The 26,655-nt window shown below is 45.0% G+C and overlaps 1 protein-coding gene across 1 annotated transcript in view; it reads left to right on the top strand.

The window, feature by feature from the left end:
- Positions 1 to 26,655, top strand: part of LOC124613228 (leishmanolysin-like peptidase) — a 555,464-nt gene that overhangs the window by 475,834 nt on the left and 52,975 nt on the right. Inside the window, exon 3 of the mRNA XM_047141903.1 lies at positions 19,528 to 19,558. Coding sequence (XP_046997859.1) covers positions 19,528 to 19,558 — 31 coding nt within the window. The remainder of the gene's footprint in view (positions 1 to 19,527; positions 19,559 to 26,655) is intronic.

Raw genomic sequence — 26,655 nt, 5'->3', positions numbered from 1 at the left:
CCATTCTTTCCTAATCCGATGAGACCGATGACCTCGGTGTTTGGTCTCTTTCACCAAATCGACCAACCCACTTCGGCCTGCCTCTGAACTGAGAACCAGCCTCCCTCGCCGGTCGCAGAGAGACGTGCAGTTTAACGCGGTGTGCGAGTCACGGAGCGGCACGATTTGGACGTTCTAGAGGTGGATGTCACGTCAACAGGCGGAGGAAATCCCTGGAACAACACTTGTCTAATCCAGACTTTCTGTTTTGTAGAGTAACGACTATGCGTGTGCCAAAAGGTGGGGTTGGAATATATCAGAGCTAGAGGAATGTGTTAGTCCTTGGATAGATGTGACGCGTGAAGCTGAGGTGGCGAAAGTCACGGGATAGTGATACGCACATATACAGAAGGCGATAGTATCGCATATGCAAAGTACAAAACAGCAGTGCATTGGCGGAGGTTCTCGGCGTGATTATGGGCGCACGACGGGAATTAATAGACTTTGAACGCGGAATGGTAGTTGGAGCTTGACGCAAGGGTGGACATTCCATTTCCAAAATTGTTAGGGCATTCAGTATACCGAGGTCCACAGTGTCGAGAGTGTGCCGCAAGTACAAAATTACAGGTATTACTTCTCACCACTGGCAACGCGGTGGCAGACGGCCTTCACTTAACGATCGACAGCAGCGCCGTTTCTGTAGAGTTGTCAGTGATAACAGACAAAGCAACACTGAGTGAAATAACGGCAGAAATCAAGGTGGGAAGTACAACGAACGTATCCGTTTCGACAGTGCGACGAAATCTGGCGTTACTGCATTGTGGCAGCAGACGACCGACGCGAGTACCTTTGCTGACTGCATGGCAGTACCTACAGCGCCGCTCCTGGGCACGTGGCCACATCGGTTGAACCCTACACGACCGTGGCCTGGTCAGACGACTGCCGATTTCAGCTGGTAAGAGCAACGGCCTTGCCGCAGTGGATACACCGGTTCCCGTGAGACCACCGAAGTTAAGCGCTGTCGGGCGTGGTCGGAATTTGGATGGATGACCATCCAGCCGCCATGCGCTGTTGCCATTTTTCGGGGTTCACTCAGCCTCGTGATGCCAATTGAGGAGCTACTCGACCGAGTAGTAGCGGCTTCGGTCAAGAATGCCATCTTACGATCGGGAGAGCGGTGTGCTGACCCCATGCCCCTCTTATCCGTATCCTCCACTGAGGATGACACGGCGGTCGGATGGTCCCGGTAGGCCACTCGTGGCTTGAAGACGGAGTGCTTTTTTTTTTTCTAGTTGCTGATGTTAGGGTCCGTGTGTGGCGCAGACCCCACGAAGCCATGGACCAGAGTTGTCAACAAGACACTGTGCCGGCTCCATAATCGTGTTGGCTGTGATTACATGGAATATACTGGGTCGTCTGATCCAGCCGAACCGTATATTGATTGGAAATGGTTATGTCAGGCTACCTGCAGACCATTTGCAGCCATTCATGGACTTCATGTTCCCAAACAACTATGGAATCTTTGTGGATGACAATGCCCCATGTCACTGGGCCTCAATTGTTCGCCACTGGTTTGAAGAACATTCTAGACAGTTAGAGCGAATGATTTGGCCACCTATCGAACACTTGCGGGACGTAATCGAGAGGTCAGTTCGTGTATAAAATGCTGCACCGGCGACACTTTCGCAACTGTGGACGGCTATTGAGGCCGCATGGCTTAGTATTTCTGCAGGGGACTTTCAACGAGTTGTTGAGTCCATGCCACGTGGAGCTGCTACAGTACGTCTGGGCAAATGAGGTCCGACATGATATTAGGAGATAATATAGGGCTTCTGGCACCTCAGTATAGTTGCTTGTGGGAGTAAGTGCAATTTAGAATATGTAGCCTTTCTCGAAACGGCAGTCGATAATGAGCCAGAAGAACTCGTGACTCCGGAATGAACAAAGGAAACCAATAATTTTTCCCGTTTTAGGGGCGAAACTGCCTTCCATTGTGCGTGTTATAATGGTTGAGATACTGCATAACTTATGAATGATTATTCCCACCGTCATGTTCTCATCATTATGTAACTTTGACTTTTGTAGTCTCTGCGGTATCTATATCAATTTTGCTTAAATTTATGGAATTTTTATAGTAATTGTTTTCGTTTGTTAACAAAGTTTCATATCTCCGTATACGATTCTTGATCGCCGGCCGCGGTGGCCGTGCGGTTCTAGGCGCTCCGGTCCGGAGCCGCGCTGTTGCTACGGTCGCAGGTTCGAATCCTGCCTCGGGCATGGGTGTATGTGATGTCCTTAGGTTAGTTAGGTTTAAGTAGTTCTAAGTTCTAGGGGACTGATGACCACAGCAGTTGAGTCCCATAGTGCTCAGAGCCATTTGAACCATTTTTTTTTTTATTCTTGATCGTGTCCCGGCGCCTGGTTTAGGACTTATTCTATCTTCCGTCATTCCTCTCCTCGTTCGGAGGAGCTAGAGACCGGTGCTAATTCTGGCTGCTTATGTGATTACACCTACTGTAGGAAGTGACTGGATTGTGGACACGTGGTTACACTCTGTTCGTATTCTGCGCTCATTAGATTGTGAATTCTCTTCGACACGTCGGGTAATTCTTCCGTACTTTCCCCGAGGTTAGCAGTGGCAACAGGAAAGCGTACCACTGATATGTAGTCACGTGGATTTTAATCCGGCACCTGAACCTTCCTCTCTGTGCATGTTGAACAGTAGTGGAGAAAAACCACATCCTTGCCTTACGCTTTTGTAATTCGACCATTTCTCTCTTAGTCTTCCGTTGTAACTGCTCACGCTTGGTTCTTATACATCTTGTATATTTCCATACTTTCGTTATAGCTTTCACGTACTTTCCTGAAAATTTCAAACATTCTGCACATTTTATCGAACGCTTTTTATAGTTTGACAAGTACTTTGGAGGTGTGGTGATTTCTCTTAACGTCATAGCTACGTCTCTGGTACAGTTTCTTTTTCTAAAGCCAAACTGCTCAGAGTCAAAAACATCCTCAGTTTTGGATGATTTCGTCTTGTTATTGTTGTTTAAAAACAGAATTCCCTCATGTTATGGTTACGAGATGCATTCAAGTATAAAGCCATGTCGGGGGAGAGGTCACTAAACTTTTAAAATGCAATGTCGCTGGGAGCGCGCTAGAACGCTCTTACGACAGCTGTGGGTGGGGGGGGGGGGGGGGGGGGGGGGGGTTTGCAATGACCGAAATCTGTCTGGTGAGGGGAGGGAGGCTGGCAGTGCTCATTCGCTGGTCGACGGACCGTGCACCAGTGTGCAGGTGGAACTTCATCTCTCCGAAAACCTCTGTGAAGAATACCACGAAATATTGGCCTGTTGCGTCCGTGTGATGGTGACGTGGAGCTCGGTGATTCTTTGGGCGTATCTGAGAGTACAGGCCAGTGCCAGCTTTCAGTCTGCTTCTGTTTCAGCCCGTATTCATACACAGGGTAACCATAAGCTAAACGGAATATTTTGAAATAAGGAAATAAGAGTCTGAATGACTATATAATTTTTTACTGAAACAAACAATATACCTTACGACAACTACTTAAGCTCAAACCGTCTTTCAACACTGGCGACCGCTAGACTAACACTTTGATTACAACAGCGCACAGAATTTTGTCCCACTCTCTTAAATTTTCCGATTGTATATCGTACAATGAGAGCCTACCAACCACGTTTTAATTTCATAACCAACGACTTCGTTGAACGTCACCAGAAAAAAAGTATCGAAACGAGATCCGGCGAACACGATGGCCCAATTTAATGATATCGGTAGTGGTTGTTCAGATGCGCACGCATGTTAATATCGAAGTTGAAGGTGTACCATCGTGTTAAAATCGAATCGTCTCGCGTTTAACAAGAGGTACCGTTTCCAAAACAGATGACGCCACATGTCAAGTGAACTATTCAAACGCAATAACTTGACATACGGTGTGTTAGTTTATATTATACAATTAAAACAGAAAAATTAATAGATAATTCGTAAGAGGTCTGACGTGAAACGAGCGCGGTGTATTGACTTTTCATCATTCCAGATACCGCAGTTTTTAACGCCTGAGAGAGTCCTCATCCGTAAACAATAGAAAATGTAGGGTGTTCGCCAGTGCAGTACTGCGCTGAACAATCTTTTGAAACCTCCCCTGTATAGATGATTCCGCGTGCCTTTCCGCTAGAGAAGCATACATTTTATGATATCCTGTATATGAACTCGCTTATTTTCGTTTTCTTTCTGTGCGCAGACGCCATTCCTGATATTACGTCATCTTAATGTGCAGATATGAGCGAGTTCTATTAACACTCTCACACGTATTTTAAGAATTTATAGGTGGATTCTTCGAGTCGAACCAACTGCTGTTAGTCTGGGATCATTGCCACTGTACGTTCTGCGAAAAAAATGTTACTACGCACGTGTTGTGTGTGTTGGTAAAACTACCCAGTTATATGAACACATGGTGTCTGTTCTTTCGCACTTGTCCGAAAGTACATACGCCACGCATTCATATAACTGATTCACGTAGATGGGCAATGGACCCACCTTCTTCACTGCGAATGCACACATACGTCCGACCTACCTATGGCAATCTCAGAATAGCGTGCTTGGAGGAAATGGAGAGGGACCGCGGCTAGGTTGCGCTCGGTGGGAGTGTCGGCCGGCCTTGAAGCGTGCCCAGATAGTCCACGCAGTTGCGACAACTCTGTGCTCCGGATGAAATCCTATTATTACAATGCTTGCAATTCGTACATTAAAATGAATCCAGATAGAAACATTTCCAGACTAGTGTTCGGAGGACTTGCTTACAAAGGAATGGGTACAAGCAGCTACCACAGAGAATGCAATAGCGGGGTTCAGAAGCACAGGAATCATCCTGTTTAATCCTGATGTCATCCCCGAATACGCGTTTTTAACATCAGCTTCAGATCAACATCAGGAAAACAACGAACGACATAAAAGCAGACCTACTTCACCTCGACCAAGTTGTTCGCACTGGCAGGAGAGACCTAATCCCTCGGAATAAGCAACTGCAGATGTAGATAACGATCAGGGATTTGAACACACAACATACAAGCTTCACCACAACTGGGCTGTTCGCAACGGGCGGAAAATCCACAGGAAAACATGCAGGCTTCATCAGAAGCAATAGATTTGACCTCGACAGTGGCAACAGAAGAATCTCAAATAACCACTTCAAACTCTTGGACCATATTTCGCCGATACCTATCCTAGATAAAGTTGCATCTGCAAGGAAGAAGTCCAGAGCTTTAGCTGAGGTTTTGACTTCTCCAGAAAACATCGACAACCTGCGCAACAGAAAACGACAAAATGAGTCAGTGAAGAGTAGAGCAAATCCTTTTAGCAAGGAGAAACCGTAACCAAAGGAAAAACCGTAACCAAAGAGACTAACAAAGGAATTATCAAAAAGAAGCAGCCCAAGAAACGAAAAGCGTCTACCGCTGACACCGGATCCGACTCGTCGCTGGATATCCAATTGCAAGACGATGACGACGACGCGGATGATGAAGAGTCTTGTTGTGTAGGGTGCGGTGAACTGTACAGTTGCACTAAAAAGGATGTGGATTGGATCAAATTTATTAGCTGCCAGTGTCGGCTGCATGAAGACTGTTGCAACATATGAATCACCCATATATATGGGTGAAATTGGTAAAAATAAGTATTGTTTCTTTTTAACTTTCGTAGTGCCTTAAAGAGGATGTGGTACTGTCAATGTGTTACTTATGTATTTAGTGAAAGGAGAGTGTTTTTGTTTTGTTTAAATAAACAATTTCTTGCCTTCTACAAGACCCAAATTTTGTGTTCACCATATCACCCTGATGTACCCTAAAACTACCCATTTTTGAAGATATTATTATAGTACGTTAAGAACTGCCATTTACAGCTGAACGTCATTACTGCGGATCTGCTACTACTGTAATAGCAGTATTTGTTGAGATGTGCATTGGTTCCAAGGTGCGTTTCCGCTAGGCAAGCCTCGCTTGGTGTAAATGTGTCCCCAGCGCGAAGCATCACGAACTGACGGGTATCGTACTCTTTGCCACTTTGGACAGATACTTTAAACTTGTGTGTGAGTGTAAACGCCTTCGCAACGAAACACCGCGTCACGGGCAGCCTTGCTCAAACAGTTAGTTGCTTCTCTCAGCTTCGCATCAATTTTCCGACTGATCAGTGATACATGATATTGAATATCATCTGCTGTCATGCCAACGAAGTTGCTGATGGTATTTTAAGCAGGCTGCAGTGCCGTTTCCCCCGTAAGCTGGCTCCCACATTGCCACCGCCGAACGGAATACCCCTCGATACCGATCAGCACCGTCGCGGGGGTGAAGGTAGAGGCGCGACAGAGCACGTCGGCGTGCTTGCCTAGCGCAAACTTAGCGCTCAGCCCTTCCTTGCCTACGCACGAAGTTCCGCTTCGTGTAAACGAAAGCACGAGGCGGTCCTCTGCCTAAACAGGCGCGCACAGCTGCTTTAGAACGCAAGTCTCTTATCGTATAAACGGGCATTTACACCCGCCTAACTTCCTGATTAAAACTAATTTAATATTCCCCCCGGAAGTCAACCGCTTTCGAAGGACATAAGGTCTTGAATTCGAAGTCGATCAGAAATGGAGAAAATGTGACAGAAGAGTGAAAACGATGTTTCTTGAAGATGGCGAGGACGAAGCAAAATTTGACCGGACAAGAAATTATCGTGGTAGGGTAACGCAGTGAAACAGTTACAACCACACACCAAATGGCAGCCTACACAATTCCAGAGAGCACTCCAGCGAGAACAGCAACAGAAAAACACGCACAGTCCCTCACCAGGTAACTACGAGGGTACATTGGCTCCAGCAGCTCCTGTTAACAAATTAATCGGTAGTAACGTGACTTCCCTGTATGCCACATTTAGTGGTCGAGGAACACAACCACATTATTCAACGGCCATCGGGGGACACACCAAAATATCTAGTCACATCTTTTGTATTTTGATGGCAGATGACGCGTTAAAAGGGCGAGACGGACAGCTGAGACGCTTTTGTGAATAATTTATTAACGCGATTCGCTTTTAAAATTCCGTATGAAATTTGTAGTTCCTTCTTTATAGCTCCTTGAGCATTAAAGCTATAAACAAATGATTGATGTGCAAGCAGTACAACTGACGGGAATAATTATTCTGGGAGCGATAATACAATAGCAGTTTTCAGCATTTTGCCGTCAGACCCAGTGGACACCGTACTCCGAACTGTTTCGTTGGTCGCTGAGGTCAAAGGTGAAGGAAGCTATTCTATGCATTAACACTGTTGATATGGATTTTTTTATGATCCTCGTTGAGTGTGTCATGAACCAAAATTTCTAGATCCAGTCCTGCTCCAGTAATGGAGCGACCAGTAATTCCAGAAGTCAGTTCACGGTGCTGCTGACGCCATTTTTTTCCAAGTTAAGCCGTGGTCTTTTTCCAATGACATACCTTCACCAATATGATACCGTATGTAACGTTTTCGAAAATATTTCCAACTGTTACGTGGATATTTCATTGAGGAGCCTTTGCGAGTTATGGAACCGCAAGACCGCTACGGTCGCAGGTTCGAATCCTGCCTCGGGCATGGATGTTTGTGATGTTCTTAGGTTAGTTAGGTTTAACTAGTTCTAAGTTCTAGGGGACTAATGACCTCAGCAGTTGAGTCCCATAGTGCTCAGAGCCTTTGCGAGTTAAATTTTTGTGCCAAATGACGGAACACGCTGTGAATATCACGGAAGGGAGATTAAACTTTAATGTCCTGCTAATGACGAGATCTTTAGAAATGGAGCCCAAGGCCGTGAAGGACTGAAAGGGAAGTGGTGGTATCATTTTTGTAGAAACTATCCCGGTGTTCATTTTAAACGATTCATCGAAACTGTGGACGACTAAAGACTTGGTCACAGTTGGATTTGAACTCCATTCCTCCTGAACACGAATCCAATTCCATATAGACTGCACCATGACATGACTGTAAATTACATTTAATTTCTGTTGTGAGTTCAGACTCTCTTACTGGAAAATTATTTCTACAGTTTTCTGTTTGTGCTATGCTCTTGAAGAACGTCAAAGATACGTTTCGCAGAGACTAAAAGTAATATCTCTCTGATAAACTGGGTGGGCTTTCTCGACATTTTCTCGTTCACTGCTGCTGAATATGGTACTAGTTTCCTGTTCTCGGACAACTTTCTTCAGTCACGACGGTGTGTCACGTTATACACTGCAACACATTTACCCATGCTCACCTTTTGACAGGTGGATAGCATCTGTTTGCTTCTACAAAATTTCGTGAACGCTATGTCAACCAGGTACGTGACACAAGACTTGAAATAAGGAGAAATTTAACTCCTTGAAGGAAGATTATAATGTCCACGCATTTTATTTTATTTTAATTCTACCAAAACCAATCACATGAAGTTTTAATCACATGACTTTTATATATTTTTGTGTTCCAATAAATCATTTCTCAGAGCCTATTTGTTTTATTACTAGTTTCACTGTGTGAATGAGAACAACTTCAAATAATCATTGCGCTGGTGGCAACACGTTAAAGGTTCAAAGTTGCATCCATCGCCGTAAATTATTCAATAAGGATAGCACAGTAAGTGATACCTCATTTAGGCGTACAGTCGAGGTTCTTGCTTCCCAGTACACGATATCGTCAAGCTGACAAAGTGGAGCACATGGAGTTTGAATAGATAATGTAGCAAAGTCCGACTTAATTTATAGTTAATGTGTAGTGCGCATAAGGCAGGACTCATTTTTCTCTGTACTTCCTATTCACTGCAGAGTATAAATTGTAAACCAGTTCTGCCCGATGGCTATGCTACTTAAGAGGATATATCTAAAGGGAAACGTCTCGTTCATCATATATCAACTAGAGAAGAAAATTACAGAACGAAGAAATGACAAGGAGAGAATGGATCGATACTACTAACACCTAAGAAGTGTATAAATTACAGATCATAGTAAAGGCTTCCAAACTAAAGTACCGAGAGCGATGGCGCAGTTGTTAAAATTTTTTACTCACATTGGGGAGGAATGGGATTTAAATTCCGCTGTGGCCATACAGCTTCCAATTTTCAGTAGATTCTCTAAATTGCTTCAGGCACATGATGTGATGGTTTTCTCTAATAGGTTATGGACGGTTGAGTTCTACATCCTGCCCATCTTAATGTATGATACACCTGTAATTACCGTAGTATCGACAGTGTTTTAAACTCCAACGTTACTCCCTTCCTTCCTTTCTTTCGTAACTATAGTACCTGATTTGAAACAGGGACTCAGAGTTGTGGCTTAGAATCAGAAACATTTCGTTAGTTTCTGGGGTATTGGTCGGTAGGCAGCCTCAATTCACGTTGACAGATTCATCGTTCGCAGCTGTAGGAGACTGACGGATCACTCTGAGTGACCTTAGCTGTGTTGTTCGTTCTGGAAAGATCTCTACACGTCTAGGGATAGAACAATAAATATGCGGCACCGGTAGTTATACCGTTTCAGATGGGAGACGCGCAACACCGCAGTTAGACACTATTGGAAGGTACTGTCCGGCAATAAGTGTCTGTGGTTGCACGGGGATCATTCGTCGACATGATTTGCAAGCGCGGATACATAGAGGAACTAGCACTTATTGGTCCCTCGCGAACAAAAGTTGGACATCCTGAGCGTTGTGAAGTTGGGGGCCAGGCGTGTGCCGAAGGAAGGATGTGACTTCTCCTTTGCAACGTCAGTGGCGCGGAGTAACGTACAACATTCCGCAACACACACACACTGGAATATAACCGTGAACCTGCACAGCTATAGCAACGATGGACACATGAATATATAAGTAAGTTTGATGTCGAAGAATTTCTCGTTCATCTTCGCTTACAAAAATGGTCGCAAGAGCTTGGGCATCTACAACGTATGTTCTGAAATTTGATCTATAACAATGGACGAAAGGTTTCCGGGAAATGTTACAGTGTCCTTGCCAATATTACTGCATACACTATCAGATGAAAGGGATCCGGACACCTGTTAAAAAACTTAACTCCGCCCGAACAGACCACGAAGGCCCAACGGTACCGACCGGTCGCCATGTCATCCTCAGACTACAGGCGTCACTGGACGCGGATGTGGAGGGTCATGTGGTGAGACACCGCTCTCCCGGCCGCATGTCAGTGTAAGAGACCAGAGCAGCAATTTCCCAATCAAGTAGCTCCTCAGTTTGCCTTACAGGGGCTGAGATCCGGACACCTGTTAGTGGACACTAATATGCGGTGTGCCCGTCTTTGGCCTTTATGGCGGCTTGATCTCTGCTGGGGACACTTTCAGTGAGGTGAGGTGTTTAGCTGTCGGTGGAGGAATGGCAGCCCATTCTTCCTCAAGAGCCGAAATGAGAGAAGCTGGTGGATGCTGGGGTCTGGAGTGAAGTCGAGCGTTCTAACTTCACCCCAAACTTGCTCTCTTGCCCTCACGTCGATACTCTGGACAGGCTAGTCGATTTCAGGAATGTTATTGTCCATAAACAATTGCCTCGTAGGTGTTTCTTTGTGACAGGGTGCATTGTCGTCCTGACACAAACACTGATCGACTCCACACTCCATTGTACGCAGTACACAATACTGCAAAATTTGTTAATTTTAGCGTTTTCTTAAGCACAATAAGCGGACCACACCCTTCCCACGAAAAACACCTCCATACAGTAACACCAGCTTCTCTGTACTCCACTGTTGGCACTACACTTGACGTTAGATAACGTTCCCCAGGCATTCGCCGCACCCAAACCCTTCCATCGGGTTGCCACAGTGTGTAGCGCGATTCACTCGTTTCTGTCTAGTGGTGTCGTGCCTTGAGCAACCTCAAGCGTTGAGAATGGGAATGCGTGGCCTGCGAGAAGCCGCTCGACCTTTGTACCCCACCCGTCCTTTTTAACCCCCTACGCACAGCCATTGTTATACGTGGACCGCTGGTAACACTCTGGAAGCCGCAGGTGATTTCGTTCCTCCGATTTCCTGCGATGTTTTACACTCATCCTGTGCAATGATCGAGTGTCCCTATCTGTCACTAAATGACGTCTGCCTGGTCTTTCACGTTTCCGCATCACAGCCACTTCACCAACAGTCGATTTGGGGAAGCTGTAGGAGGGACGAAATCTTCCTGATGCATTTTTCACCACAGGTAACATCCAGTGACTGGTCCACGTGGAGTCACTGAAGTCTCCATTGACCGTCCAATTCTGCTCCTTTTGTTATGCTGGCAGACGCGCCTCCCGTGGCATCCAGTGGTCGGTGCCGCCTTAAACAGCGCTGTCAGGATACTTTACTTGAGATGGGCTATTACGGGCTGTATCTGTTAACCACTGGTAGTTGTTGTGTCTTCGATATTGGCAGACCGCTGACATACACTACTGGCCATTAAAATTGCTACACCAAGAAAAAAGGCAGATGATAAACGGGTATTCATTGGACAAATATATTATGCTAGAACTGACATGTGATTACATTTTCACGCAATTTGGGTGCATGGATCCTGAGAAATCAAAACCCAGAACAACCACCTCTGGCCGTAATAACGGCCTTGATACGCCTGGGCATTGAGTCAAACAGAGCTTGGATGGCGTGTACAGGTACAGCTGCCCATGCAGCTTCAACACGATACCACAGTTCATCAAGAGTAGTGACTGGCGTATTGTGACGAGCCAGTTGCTCGGCCACCATTGACCAGACGTTTTCAATTGGTGAGAGGTCTGGGGAATGTGCTAGCCAGGGCAGCAGTGGAACATTTTCTGTATCCAGAAAGGCCCGCACAGGACCTGCAACATGCGGTCGTGCATTATCCTGCTGAAATATAGGGTTTGGTAGGGATCGAATGAAGGGTAGAGCCACGGGTCGTAACACATCAGAAACGACTGTTCAAAGTGCTGTCAATGCGAACAAGAGGTGACAGAGACGTGTAACCATTGGCGCCCCATATCATCAAGCCGGGTGATACGCCAGTATGGGGATGACGAATACACGCTTCCAATGTGCGTTCACCACGATGTCGCCAAACACGGATGCCACCATCGTGATGCTGTACACACAACCTGGATTCATCCGAAAAAATGACCTTTTGCCATTCGTGCACCCAGTTTCGTCGTTTAGTACACCATCGCAGGCGCTCCTGTCTGTGATGCAGCGTCAAGGGTATCCGCAGGCACGGCCTCCGAGCTGATAGTCCATGCCGCTGCAAATGTCGTCGAACTGTTCGTGCAGATGGTTGTTGTGTTGCAAACGTCCGCATCTATTGACTCAGGGATCGAGACGTGGCTGCGCGATCCGTTACAGCCATGCGGATAAGATGCCTGTCATCTCGACTGCTAGTGATACGAGGCCATTGGGATCCAACACGGCGTTCCGCATTACCCTGCTGAACTCACCGATTCCATATTCTGCTAACAGTCATTGGATGTCGACCAACGCAAGCAGCAATGTCGCGATACGATAAACCTCAATCACGATAGGCTACAATCCGACCTTTATCAAAGTCGGAAACGTGATGGTACGCATTTCTCCTCCTTACACTAGACATCACAACGTTTCACCAGGCAACGCTGGTCAACTGCTGTTTGTGTATGAGAAATCGGTTGGAAACGTTCTTCAAGTCAGCACGTTGTAGGTGTCGCCACCGGCGGCAACCTTGTGTGAATGCTCTGAAAAGCTAATCATTTGCATATCACAGCATCTTCTTCCTGTCGGTTAAATTTCGCTTCTGTAGCACGTCATCTTCGTGGTGTTGCAATTTTAATGGCCAGTAATGTATATGCGTTCTTTAGCTCGCACTAGGGCCTGTACTTTAAAGCATCTCTTCACTTCTTGTTCAGAAAGTCAAAAATTTCTTCACTGACTGTCTTGTGACTCGGTAAATGAAGTAAGCTGTCTCGCAGAAGCCAATGCCAATAAAGTAAGGACTTAAATCGAGTGAGCGAGGCACGTAATGACTCATAAATATGCCACACATAACTCTCAGTTAATGCCTTCAGTAAAAACGTTGCATCAAAGTTCGGCATACCTTTTCTAAGTACTCATTTCTTGTCAGTGGCAGTTTTATAATCCCGAACTGCACCCGTTAGTCCTGCATAATAATAAACATGTACGAGGGTCGTTGAACGAATAATGCCCCACATTTTTTTAAAAAAGCCATTAATATACATAGACAAACGTCCTTGTTGGTGCTTCACATTTGACGTTTACTCTGTGCGCCGGTGAAGTTTCGCACCGTTCTGGCAGATGGCAGAACAGTAGTACAGCGTCAAAATGGCGTCTACATACGACTCACGTTAGAAGCACCGTGCTGTTACTGAATTCTTGTCTGCAGAAAAAGAAACCGCGGTGAACATCCATAAACATTTGTGTGCAGTGTATGGCGATGCTGCAGCTGATAGGAGTACAGTTGGGCGATGGGTAAAGAAAGTTAGAGCCTCAGGAAATGCAGAAACGGAGCTCCGTGCTCAGCCACGCTCGGGACGTCCTGTCACAGCCACTGCTCCAGACATGCTGAATCGTTTGTATGCGCATCACCGCTCGACAATTGGCTCTACAGTTGTCAGTCACCATTGGAAGTGCGTCTGCAATGATCGAGACTCTAGGATATTCAAAGAGATGCTCTCGATGGGTTCCGCGAATGCTCACAGCGGACCACAAGATCCAAAGAAAGGCCATTTCATCTGAAATGTTGGAGCGTTTTGAGACCGACGGAGAGGCCTTACTGTCACAGACCGTTACGGGCAACAAAAGCTGGGTGCACCACTTTGCACCGGAAACAGAGAGGCAGTCTATGGAGTGGCATCATCCTCATTTGCCACGAAAGAAGAAATTGAAGACAACCTCCTCTGCCGGAAGAGTCATGGTGACTGTCTTCTGAGATTGTGATGGCGTCGTTCTCGTGGATGTGGTGCCAAGAGGATCAACCATCAGTTCAGAGGCATACGTGAAGACTCTAAACAAACTCGAGAACCGTTTCCGACGTGTTCGCTCGGACAAGAATCCAGCAGATATCTTGCTCAAACACTGTAATGCGCTCCCACACACAAATCTGAGAGCCCGGGAACACATCGCCAAATTGGGTTGAACATCATTGCCTCATCCACCCTACAGTCCAGACCTGGCACCCTCGGACTTCCATCTGTTTGGCCCAATTAAAGATTCTCTACGGGGAACACGCTTTGAAGATGAAGATGACGAGAGTGTCAGTCATGCAGTGAAAACATGGCTACGGCTGCAGGACAAGAGCTTTTACCAGCAGGGAATACATGCTCTTCCAGAACTTTGGCGTAGGTCCATAGAAAGTGACGGAGACTACGTAGAAAAATTAGACATGGACATGACATGTTGATGTATGTTTTCAACAAATTCTGACTCTTAACAATAAATACGTTCGGAGAAAAAAATGTGGGTCATTACTTATTGAACGACCCTCGTAGTATCAATTGTATTGCACAGCATATTGTCTTATGGAAACAAAGCGACCGTCTTGTACATTTTTTATTATATATTCCACATTCAGGACAGCCAAATGGTATCATGACCGGTTTGGACTTATTACCAAGTCATCATCGGATGATTTTTATCACTTGAAACTACAACTTCAGGAAATTGTGTGCAGTTCGCATGCCTTGTCTTAGTTTGTGTGTAGCCAGGCCCGGGATAATGCACACAGTTTCTTGAAAGTCAACCGATGAAGATCAACTGATGATGACGACGAGTTGATTTTAAGTCCAAACATGTAATGAAAACATTTTAGGGACACGAGGCTGGAATATACTCGTGTAACAAAAAAAGTAATTGTATTCCCTTGATCCCGCCATGGAGTTTGAACCTACGCCTCTCAGTGCATGAAGAAGCGTGCCAAAGCTCGATATAGGTGACTAGTAACTCGCAGCTGGTACGTATGCGCGTCTGCCGTTGCGCGGTGGCTTTCCCGAGCTCCTCGTCTGACGCAGAAAGTGCGTGTACGTGCGCACGCGTATACTTTCCCCCTCTCAGTTTTGCAACGGAGAGACGACAGTTGTGACTACCAATGTCAGAGGCGAGTATTCTTTACGACAGTCGAGCGGTTACTGCGCATGCCAGTCATGTAGTCTTCGCTTCGCAATGCATTGCTGGCTGTAGCACTGGAAAACAGAGAGGAGCGTAGTGCTTGTTGAAAGGAAGTGCTGGGTTCTCAGGGTACCTTGGAATGTGGCTTCCTTTTTTTTTTTTCGTGCACTAGAATTCTGCATAAGTAGGCCAGCGTGTGATATTTTGTAGTAATATTAATAAAGGAGTTATAATGGATTTCGGGCGCTCAACTATTGGCCATTAGCGGCCTTACTAGTTGTCAATACATAGACAGTATCTCGTGGTATTAGCGATGTCTGTTTTCATTTCTCTCAGGCCTGAACGCTGCGACGATTCTCCAAGGGCATATATTAGCAGTCGTCACAGTTGCCCTGTCATGTATTAAAATCCACCAGTTGTTTGATAAAATGTCCTTATGGCCACCAAACTGTGGAAAAGCATTCAGCTCATTGCTTCCACTGTGGGTGGTTAATTAATGTCCCCACGCACACCTCTTTGTAGTTGAACAAAACTCTGCTGATCCTGTTTAGATACGAGACTTAATGCACTGAGAGTGAGATGAATAACAATGTTAAAACTGCCCGGTACATGTTGATGGCTGATCACATAGTCCTATTAAAAAAAAAAAAAAAAAAAACAGTGCTACTCATCCACTCATAGCTCATTGACATCCTCCATCCAGCAATTCAGGTAAGGGGTCGGACATTTCACAAAATACTAAATTCCGTGTGCGTTACACTGTTGCCGTTTTCGGATAGGATGCTGGACATCGGCCATTTACGTCATGAGACAGTGTAACACGTCGCAAGATGGTACACGTGGACCTTGAAAGAGAGATCACTGTGAAAACGTGCGTGACTCTGTTCCGTTCAGAACAGATGAGTCAGTATGGTGACAGGTACATTACGTGCCCACGTTCAGCCTCTAAACTGTCAATATTTAATAAGTGGCTAAGATATGTACGTGGTATCTGGAAAGTCTCTCCTTGATTTCAGTTGTTTCCTTACTTTTAGCATAAAAGCTACGCTATAATTATCCCAGTTTAATGGACGAAAGAAAATACAACAGTAAGTGTCAACGTGATCACCTTTGATAGGGCGGTACGTTTAGTCGATGTTCAGTCGCAGTTCGTGTCTTACCCATCAGTACAGGAGGAACCAATGCAATGATTATGGATGTAAGTATATTTTATTTCATTGTCTCAGTATATAGTGCTGGAGTTTTTCGTTGCCCTTGTATAGTGTATTGAACTGGGGACCTAGAAACGACGGAGAGACTTCGTCCCCGCCGTAGCCCTCAGTGGTTCACAACCCCCACAACAGGCTACAGCAGTCCACCCACCCCACCGCCGCCCCACACCGAACCAAGGGTTATTGTGCGGCTCGACCCCCAGTGGACACACCCCGCCCCTCCCCCTCGGAAACATCTCACACCAGACGTGTGTAACCCCAATGTTTGCGTGGTAGAGTAATTATGGTGTACGCGAACGTGGAGAAAGTGTTTGCACAGCAGTCGCCGACGTAGTGTAACTGAGGCGGAATAAGGGGAATCAGTCCGCATTCGCCGAGGCAGATGGAAAACCGCCTTAAAAACCATCCACAGACTGGCCGGGACACCGGACCTCGACACAAATCCGCCGGGCGGATTCGTGCCGGGAACCAGGCGCTCCTTCCCGGCCAGAAAGCAGTGCGTTAGGTCGCACGGTTAACCGGGCGGGCTTTCGTTGCCCTTAAAAGTCCCATTGAAAATAATTACAAATGCTTGTCGGCTGATTCCCAGAGAGCAGGGGAGCGAAGCCACCCAACATTCACGACATGTTCACCACCGTCCAGAAAAAGTCGCATCAATAAAGCAGACTTCGAGCTCCCTGTGGTGTGTTCTGCGTGGAGAGGTTCTGAATCCCAAATATGCGCGTCATGTCGTTTCCCAACCGAAACCCCGAGCTTCGCGGATGTCAGTCCGTCGGGCTAAAAGGCGTAAGCCTCACTCGGTTTTATACCAGAAATACCGCTTCGGGAATACCAACTGAAACTTTGTTTAACAGGTTATAAATAAGGTAAAGGTGCTGATGATAAAGGGCTAATAAGATGCATAAATCGACAGTACAGAATCGGCAATAATTTTCAGATCGAAATTACTCATTAATAGAGATATTGCAACCTATCCAAATTCCTGTCACTTCTGTTGTATTTGCAAATGAGTCAGCTCCAGTGGAGTGGAGTTTTTCGAAGCAGGCTGTTATCAGAGACGGTGATCAGCTAAAACAGAGCGTTTTTCAATGAAAAAATTGTACGTTATGTGTTGTGCAATCTTCAATTTCATTTGCTGTTGATCAGTTTCAGCTTTTGAGTCGCTATGAAGAAACCTAGAAAGAAACCAAAGCACAGATGGAATAAACATGTAACGCAAATAAAAAACCTGTTTTTAAAAAACTACCAAGTCGCACTGCTGTCAATTTAACGTAGGACACAGCCCAGTACTTACAAGGGAACATTCCCAGGTGTAAATAAACGATCTTGTCGAAACTTGGTGGGCACGTAGAGGGAGCAAAATAATGCAATCCGTATTTTTTCGTTTTTTCCCAATATCACTTTTAAGGGGTAAAACACAGTCCAAAAGGTAAGTTGTCGTATTACATTTAGAGGCAAAATCCCTGAAACGGTGATACATAAAAAGTCTTTCATATAAAAGCTGAAGTGTAATTACGACTAAACTAAACTCAGTCCGCACAGGCCTCGGATGGCCCAACGGCACCGACCGACCGCCGTATCATCCTCATTGATAGGCGTCACAGGATGCAGATATGAAGGGGCGTGTGGTCACCACACAGCTCTCCCGGCCATTCTCAGTTTTCGTGACCGGAGCGACTTCTTCTCAATCAAGTAACTCCTCAATTGGCCTCACAAGGGCTGAGTGCACCCTGCTTTGCCAACAACTCTCGGCAGACCCGGACGGTCACCCATCCGAGTGTTAGCCAAGCCCGACAGCGCTTAAGAAGTTGGGTTGTTGTCAAGTCTTCGGAGGCAGCACTTGAAGTACGAATTCACGACAGCCAGATACTGATGACTCCAGTGTGCCAATATTGATATGTTTGAATGTCTACATGAGGAGCGTATGGGGCCTGAAGATGAGATATTGAATTGCCGAAACTGGTTGTGAAAATAAAATAACTTCTCAAACAACGCGACTGACGATTTTCCGTGTTAAATATTTGACCAGCCGCTGTCCTGCATCCGCAGTGGATCAGTTCGGAAGTGGCAGCTTGTGCTTTTGTGTGAGTAACTCATGAAGATGTCTCCACAGTGATACTAAAATGACCTGGACATTAGGAGAAATAAAAAAAAAAATTAAACTGGCAGTACATGGAAGGAATAAAGTTGTGGTACAAATAAAAACATAAATGCTCGTTTGCTCAAAATCATATATCTCCGTATGTTCTTCACCAATTGTTTTGAAATGTTGACACAGTGTTGCAATTGAATACGTGCATGTTTTTATATATCTGTTTTAAATATATTTAATATTTAAATAAATATGTAATATATAAAGAGGAAACGTTATTACCAAAAATCACGAAAATTTTTTAAGTGAATTACTTCAAATTTTTGCATAATACTCTAATGAATATTCGGACAGACATAGGATATATATTTTTAGAGAAACATTGTTAGCAAACAGTAAAGTTGTATTTATGTCTTAAGGCTTATGATTACATTACTACTTCAGAATCTGAATTTGCAATAACAACAAACAAGGCTCAAGATAAGAGAGAATTGGGGAGCGGTGATGGACACGGAGGAGGGAGGAAATTGACATAGAAAGCGGAAAGCAGGATATGGGCAGAGCTTGGCTCCCCCCAAAAGTGAGTAACTTAGAGAGTCTACCACTATAGTTTCTTAGAAACAGCCATCCTTGTCTAATCTGAGGTATCGTTAATGACATGGAATGAATAAGAAGTGTGCCTTCAGAAATAGGAAGAATGAAATATTATTCTTTGTTGCCGTTATGTATTGTTGTTTTTACTTTTAACTTAGATTTTGTGGTTTTTGCCTGTGTTGTTGATTGTGTATATTTTGGATATTTCAAAATTTATTTTTATTATTATATTGTGTTCACCATTTTTATGCAGTCAGCACTTAAAATGGGGTATGAATGTTGATATACACAATGTCACATTTTCAGCTGTGCTTTGTTGTTGCGTTATTAGCTCCAAAGATAGGTAACATATTTTAAGTGACAATAGTTAAGTAACAATAGTTTTGCGGAGAAACTCTTCTCTAAGTTTCCCTTATCTTATTCATCTGATTTATGCAATATTGCCTTATTCCTGGTATAACTGACAGTGGACTAAAATAAATAGTGAAATTAAAATTAGGAATGAATTACAATTTTCTATCAAAAATATTAAAACTGTGTTTGTTTTCTTTTTCAGGCTTGACAAGGAAAAATTTGAGTTAATAAATGTGAGTATTCGATTCAAAGAGTAATCATTATAGTTGTAGTTGTTTTATTCGTCAGTAGATCCCATTTCTTAACATTACAATTTAAGAACGACAAAAATAAAGTAATCCACGTATACAGACGAGTCTTGTAAGATAAGGAGGGGACAGGGAGTTGTCCATGGCTTTATACACCGAAGCGTCAAAGAAACTGGTATGGACATGCGTATTAAAATTCAGATATATGTAAACAGGCAGAAGACGGCGCTGCGGTCGACAACGCCTATATAAGATAACAAAGAGTCTGGCGCAGTCGTTAGATCGGTTACTGCTGCTACAATGGCAGGTTATCGAGATATAAGTGAGTTTGAACGTGGTGTTACAGTCGGCGCACAAGCGATGGGACACATCATCTCCGAGGTAGCGATGAAGTGGTGATTTTTCCGTACGACCATTTCGCGAGAGTACTGTGAATATCTGGAATCCGGTAAAACGTCAATTCTCCGTCCTCGCTGCGGCCGGAAAAAGATTCTGAAATAAGGGGACCAACGATGACTGCAGAGAATTGTTCAACGTGACAGAAGTGCAACCCTTCCGCAGATTGATGCAGATTTGAATGCTGGACCATCAGCAAGTGCCAGTGTGCAAATCATTCAAGAAACGCAATTGATATTGGCTTTCGGAGCCGAAGGCCCACTCGTGTACCCTTGATGACTGCACGCCACAAAGCTTACTCCTCGCCTGGGCCAGCCAACACCGACAATGGACTGTTGATGACTGGAAACATGTTGCCTGGTCTGTCGAGTCTCGTTTCAAATAGTATCGAGCGGATGGACGTATACGGAAATGGAGGCAACTTCATGAATCCATGAACTCTGAATGTCAGCAGGGGACTGTTCAAGCTAGTGCAACCTCTATAATGGTGTGGGTGCGTCCATCTGGAGTGATGTGGGACCGCTGATACGTCTAGATACGATTCTGAAAGGTGACACGTACGTAAGCATCCTGTCTGATCACGTGCATCCGTTCGTGTTCATTGTGAGTTCCGACGGACTTGGGCAGTTCCAGCAGGGCAGTGCTACAGCCCACACGTCCAGAATTGCTGCAGAGTGGCTCCAGGAACACTCTTCTGAGTTTAAACACTTCCGCTGGCCACCAAACTCCCCAGAAATGAGCATTATTGAACATGTGTGGGATGCCTTGCAACGTGCCGTTCAGAAGAGATCTCCCCTCGTACTCTTATAGATTTATGGACAGCCCTGCAGGATTCGGGGTGTCAATTCCCTCCAGCACTACTACAGACATGGAGTCCATGCCACGTCGTGTTGCGGCAATTTTGCGTGCTCGCGGTGCCCCACACGATATTAGGTAGGTGCACCAGTTTCTTTGGCTCCTCGGCGTAGCAGACACCATCCCAGCAATTGCCTGACATAATTTAGGGACGCCATGGAAAACCTAAATCAGGATGGTCAGACGATGGTAGAAGCCTCCACACTCTCGAACACAAGGCTACTCTTTTTAAAACCTTGCTGCCTAATTCGTTTGCCCGTAGTGTACAATACTGTTGTACAAATAAGTTATTTAATAATGAAAGCGGCTAATGCTATGCTGCTAATTCATTGCTCACTCCCAGTCACTGTACACACTATCAGCTGATGTGGGAACCATTTTATGCACCACAACTTCCCATTTGCTAGCCTAGAAAACTGCGTCAGCATCCCTTTATAATGAGTGAGGTGTTGAACTCAGGAAGGGGCTAAAGTATTAGTGTTATACATTGCATAGCTTTTGGGAGAAAGTTTCTCAAGAAAAGGAAAAAGAGAGGAAAAAATATTGTGTGAAATTGTAGTGTGGAGCGCTATGCATTATTACCGTTATTACTATTTCTGTTAACATTTCTTGCCTAGCCCTCACTTTGCGTCGTCTAGGTAATCCTTCAGTGTATAGAATGTATTGCTTAATAGGTACTTCTTAACTGCCTTTTTAAATATGTTTATTTTAGCAGTGTATTTAATCTCTTCTGGCAATTTATTGTACAGTTTTACTCCTTATAGAAAATGCTGCTTTGACTTTTATGTTTATCCTTTCTTGGTAAATAAGTTCGGTGTATATGTTGTTCCATTGTCGTGAATAGAGCTGTTTGTTTAGTGATTATCAATGTTGTTTGTAATGTGTATAACTGATTGGTAAATGTGATGTATATTTTAGTACGCTCTATCTTACCTTTGTTTTAAAATTTCTTCTAACTATTTGTGCCTTGTTCTATAGTATGTCTCCAACCCTTATGATCAAAGCTATACAGCAGAAAATCCTAGGTTAAATACGTTTTGGAGAAGGAACTAATATTTAGTTTCTTATTGACATGACTTACTCCTCAAAGTAATAAATTAAGCTCATAGTATATGTCCAAAGTGATGAACGCGAGTCTCGGTGCATGCATTACAGTGTTGCGTAAATTATTCACTCTATCTCAACTATTCTTGTTGTCTAGAGTGCAGTGAGACAGACGATCTGCGCGGCACCAACTACTTTCTCCTTCAATTTTTGCTGGAATTGAATAAACCGACTTCATCTAACACCCAGGAAAAATACCATAGAACTGAGACTTTGTGATCTCGCTGACCATGGGATTGGACCTCTCCGCCCACCCAATCCACTGGTGAGGTTATCTGTACTTCCAGCGCTCAGGGACATGCTTACCCAAGTGGGATGGTGCTCTGTTATACTGAAACCACATCCTCTGGAGTTAACTAAAGGTACAGTCCTCAGAAACTTTGGCAACGCGTCTTGAATGAATATGAAGCATCGTGAACAATTCATGTGATGTGGCGGTGAATAAGACCCTGTTACATGAACAAAGCATAGGATTTGTCGATCTGGAAACAGCATTCGGCAATTTAAAATTGTGCGAGCTGTTTGAAATTCTCAGGAAAATAGGCAGTAGCTATGGGTAAAGTCAGGTAACATACAATATGTACAAGAAAAGGGAACAGTAAGAATGGTTCAGCAGATCAGAAGCACTCAGATGAAAAGCTGCGTAAGGCAGAGTTGCTGTCTTATCCGACTAGTGTTCAACCTGCACGCCGAAGAAGCAATGGCGGAAGTAAAGACCTGTTGTAGCAAACGAATTGAAGGAATTCTGCCACCTTGGGAGCAAAGAAATAGACCACTGATGGAGCAAGGAGGACGTAAGAAGCATACAATCTACGGCGGAGAGAGCTAAAACAAGTGTACCGATATCACACATAGGCCTTAATTTGAGCAAGACATTTGTGACAATCCGTCTGGAGCACAGCACTGAATGGAAAAGAATCAAGAACAGTGGGGAAACAGGAAAAGAAGAGAAAGGAAGTGTTTGGGATGTGGTGCTACAGATATATGCTGGATATTACGTTGTATCATAAAATAAGAAACGAGATGGCTCTATGCAGAGTCAGCGAGGAAAGCTATGTGTGGAAAACACCGACAAGAAGAAGGGACAGGTTGACAGGACTTGTGTTCCGACACTAGCGAATAACTACAGTGGAACTGAAGGAAGCCGTAGAGGGCAAAAACTTTAGGGAAAGACAGAGGTCGAAAAATAACCAACAAATAACTGGAGCCGTAGGGTGAGGGTGTTATTCTGACATAACAGGTGGTCACAGGAGAGGAAGTCGTGGCTGGCCAGTTCAAAGCAGTCGGGAGACCACTGACAAAAAAATGAAACTATGATAATCAGCGTACAACAGCGCGAGTGTAGCAGCCTCATGTCCTCGCAACGGCGGGGTTGACTTCATAAGGCAGGCGATTATTGAAAGCTTAGTTCGAGCATGATGAGCCTGGTTTCTCGCGTTACACTGAGGTGACGAAAGTCGTGGGGTAGCGGTATGCACGTGTACAGACGGCTGTAGTATCGGGTACACGAGGTATAAAAGGGCAGTGCATTGGTGGGGCTGTCATTTCTACTCAGGAGGTTCGTGCGAAAAGGTTTCCGACGTGGTTATGGTCGCACGACGAGAATTAACAAACTCTGAACGCGGAATGATAGCTGGAGCTAGAAGCATGGACATTCCATTCGCGAATCGTTAGGAAATTTAGTATTCCGAGATCCACAGTGTCAACAGTGTGCCGTGAACCCCACAAGTCCGCCATTAAATTACCTCTCGCCACTGACAACGCAGTGGCCTTCAGTTAACGACCGAGAGCTGCGACGTTTGCGTAGAGCTGTCAGTGTTACCAGACAAGCAACGCTGCATGAAATAACTACAGAAATAAATGAGGGACGTACGACGAACGTGTCCGTTACGACAGTGCGGCGAAATTTGTCGTTTATAGAATATGGCGACAGCACGACATGCCTGTAGCACCTCTCATGGGCTCGTGACCGTATCGGTTGGACACTAGAAGACTGGATAACCCCAGTTGTCCTCGATGGTGAGTGTCCATCGGAGGTGAGGGTATCATCTGGAGTGCCCCAGGGAAGTGTGGTAGGTCTGCTGTTGTTTTCTATCTACATAAATGATCTTTTGGGTAGGGTGGATAGCAATGTGCGGCTGTTTGATGATGATGCTGTGGTGTACGGGAAGTTGAGTGACTGTACAGGATTTGTGATTGGTGTAAAGAATGGCAGCTAACTCTAAATATAGATAAATGTAAATTAATGCAGATGAATAGGAAAAAGAATCGTGTAATGTTTGAATACTCCATTAGTAGTGTAGCGCTTGACACCGTCACGTCGATTAAATATTTGGGAGTAACATTGCAGAGCGATATGAAGTGGGACAAGCATGTAATGGCAGTTGTGGGGAAGGCGGATAGTCGCCTTCGGTTCATTTTGGGAAGATGTGGTTCATCTGTAAAGGAGACTGCTTATAAAACACTAATACGACCTATTCTTTAGTACTTCTCGAGCGTTTGGGATCCCTATCAGGTCGGATTGAGGGAGGACATAGAAGCAATTCAGAGGCGGGCTGCTAGATTTGTTACTGGTAGGTTTGATCATCACGCGAGTGTTACGGAAATGCTTCAGGAACTCGGGTGGGAGTCTCTAGAGGAAAGGAGGCGTTCTTTTCGTGAATCGCTACTGAGGAAATTTAGAGAACCGGCATTTGAGGCTCACTGCAGTACAATTTTACTGCCGCCAACTTACATTTCGCGGAAAGACCACAAAGATAAGATAAGAGAGATTAGGGCTCGTACAGAGGCATATAGGCAGTCATTTTTCCCTCGTTCTGTTTGGGAGTGGTTCAAAAAAATGGTTCAAATGGCTCTGAGCACTATGGGACTCAACTGCTGAGGTCATTAGTCCCCTAGAACTTAGAACTAGTTAAACCTAACTAACCTAAGGACATCACACACATCCATGCCCGAGGCAGGATTCGAACCTGCGACCGTAGCAGTCGCGCGGTTCCGGACTGCGCGCCTAGAACCGCTAGACCACCGCGGCCGGCTGTTTGGGAGTGGAACAGGGAGAGAAGATACTAGTTGTGGTACGAGGTACCCTCCGCCACGCACCGTATGGTGGATTGCGGAGTATGTACGTAGATTTAGGTGTAGACTGTAACCCGCTCGGATGAGTCCCGATTTCAGTTGGTAACAGTTGACAGTACAGTTCAAGTGTGGCGCATACCCCACAAAGCCACTGGCCCAAGTTGTTCACAACGCACAGTGCAAGCTGGTGCTGTGTTTACATGGAATGGACTGGATCTTAGGGATGTTCGGCTACTTAGTCAATTTGCAGTCATTCATGGACGTCACTTTCCCAGACAACTATGGAAATTTATGGATGAATATGCGCCACTCACTGGGCCACAGTCGTTCGTCACTGGTTTGAAGAAAATTCTGGACAGTTAGAGCTAACTGGTTCCCCCCCCCCCCAGATTGCCTGACGTGAATCCCATCAAATATTCGTGGAAGGTAATCTAGAGATCAGTTTGTGCACAAAATCCTGGACTGGCAACACTTTCGGAAAAGGGCTGCTATAGAGGCAGCATGGCTGAGTATTTCTGCAGGGGACTTCCAGCAGTCGTTGAATCCACGCCGTGTCGAGTCTGCACTGCGCGGAGCAAAAGGAGTTCCGACAAGATATTAGGAGGTAGCGCGTGACTTTCTGTCACCTCATTGTTTGTTGAACGGTAGAGGCGATTACTTGGCAGGAACTGGCAGTTATTCGTGATGTCTCGCCCAACTGATACGCTGCCTTTTGTCTAACCACAATATACCGCTGGTCATTTCGAGTTTACCATTCCTACGTACTTTTGTGACTCGATAAAATTTCTGGCGGACGACAATAACTCTAATGAACTGTCTCTTAGCCGAGGGACTGGTGATCTCGCTATTAAAATTGCAACTACATGAAGACAGCATGAGATAAAAGTCAGATCGGCATGAAGCGTACCACATGCTTAGATCTGCAAATGACAAGCGTTTCAGTGTGACCAACAAGGCAGACAGGAGGAGAAACATCTACATTCTTGATATGAGGAAAGGCTACGCAGACGATTTCTCACTCACGAGGAACACCTTGACAGCGAGGTCGCAAGTTCAATCTTTAGCAAGCCTAATTTGAAAGTGTGCAGTTAGCAGCTACGACGGGCAAAATATTAGCTGCTAATGACTCGCCGGGTGCATCAGGAGGGCGACAGAAATTGTGTCATGCAGGTGCAGAGATCAACCTCCTATGAGATGTACCGGGTGATCAAAAAGTCAGTATAAATTTGAAAACTGAATAAATCACGGAATAATGTAGATAGAGAGGTACAAATTGACACACATGCACATCTGAGTCTACCAACAACTTCAGTTTCTTTTCCTGTAGTAAGCCTAACAAGCAGCATTCCATTTCTGCATATGTCTGTGCAGTGTAACGTTCTACAGGGAATGCTTTCTGGTGGGTGATGCATTCTCATTTGTGTTTAATAGTTGCTCTTTCAGTTGCTGTTTTCCTTGTTTCCTGCTCCTGCATTTCCATGCCTTATGATCGACTTGACTACATTCGTAGCACTCTGAATGCTGACATTGCTTTTGCAGATAACCCTTATGTCCACATCTGTAACACTTCACTTTGGAGGCAAAAACTCAACAATCATTATGCCCTTTTGTAGCAATATCAATTTCTTCGAACTGTGTGTCAATTGTAATGA

The sequence above is a fragment of the Schistocerca americana genome, chromosome 4 (genome assembly GCF_021461395.2).
Source record: "Schistocerca americana isolate TAMUIC-IGC-003095 chromosome 4, iqSchAmer2.1, whole genome shotgun sequence".
Lineage (NCBI taxonomy): Eukaryota > Metazoa > Arthropoda > Insecta > Orthoptera > Acrididae > Schistocerca > Schistocerca americana.
Note: the sequence above shows the minus strand (reverse complement) of the source record. Positions and strands in the feature narration are given on the sequence as shown.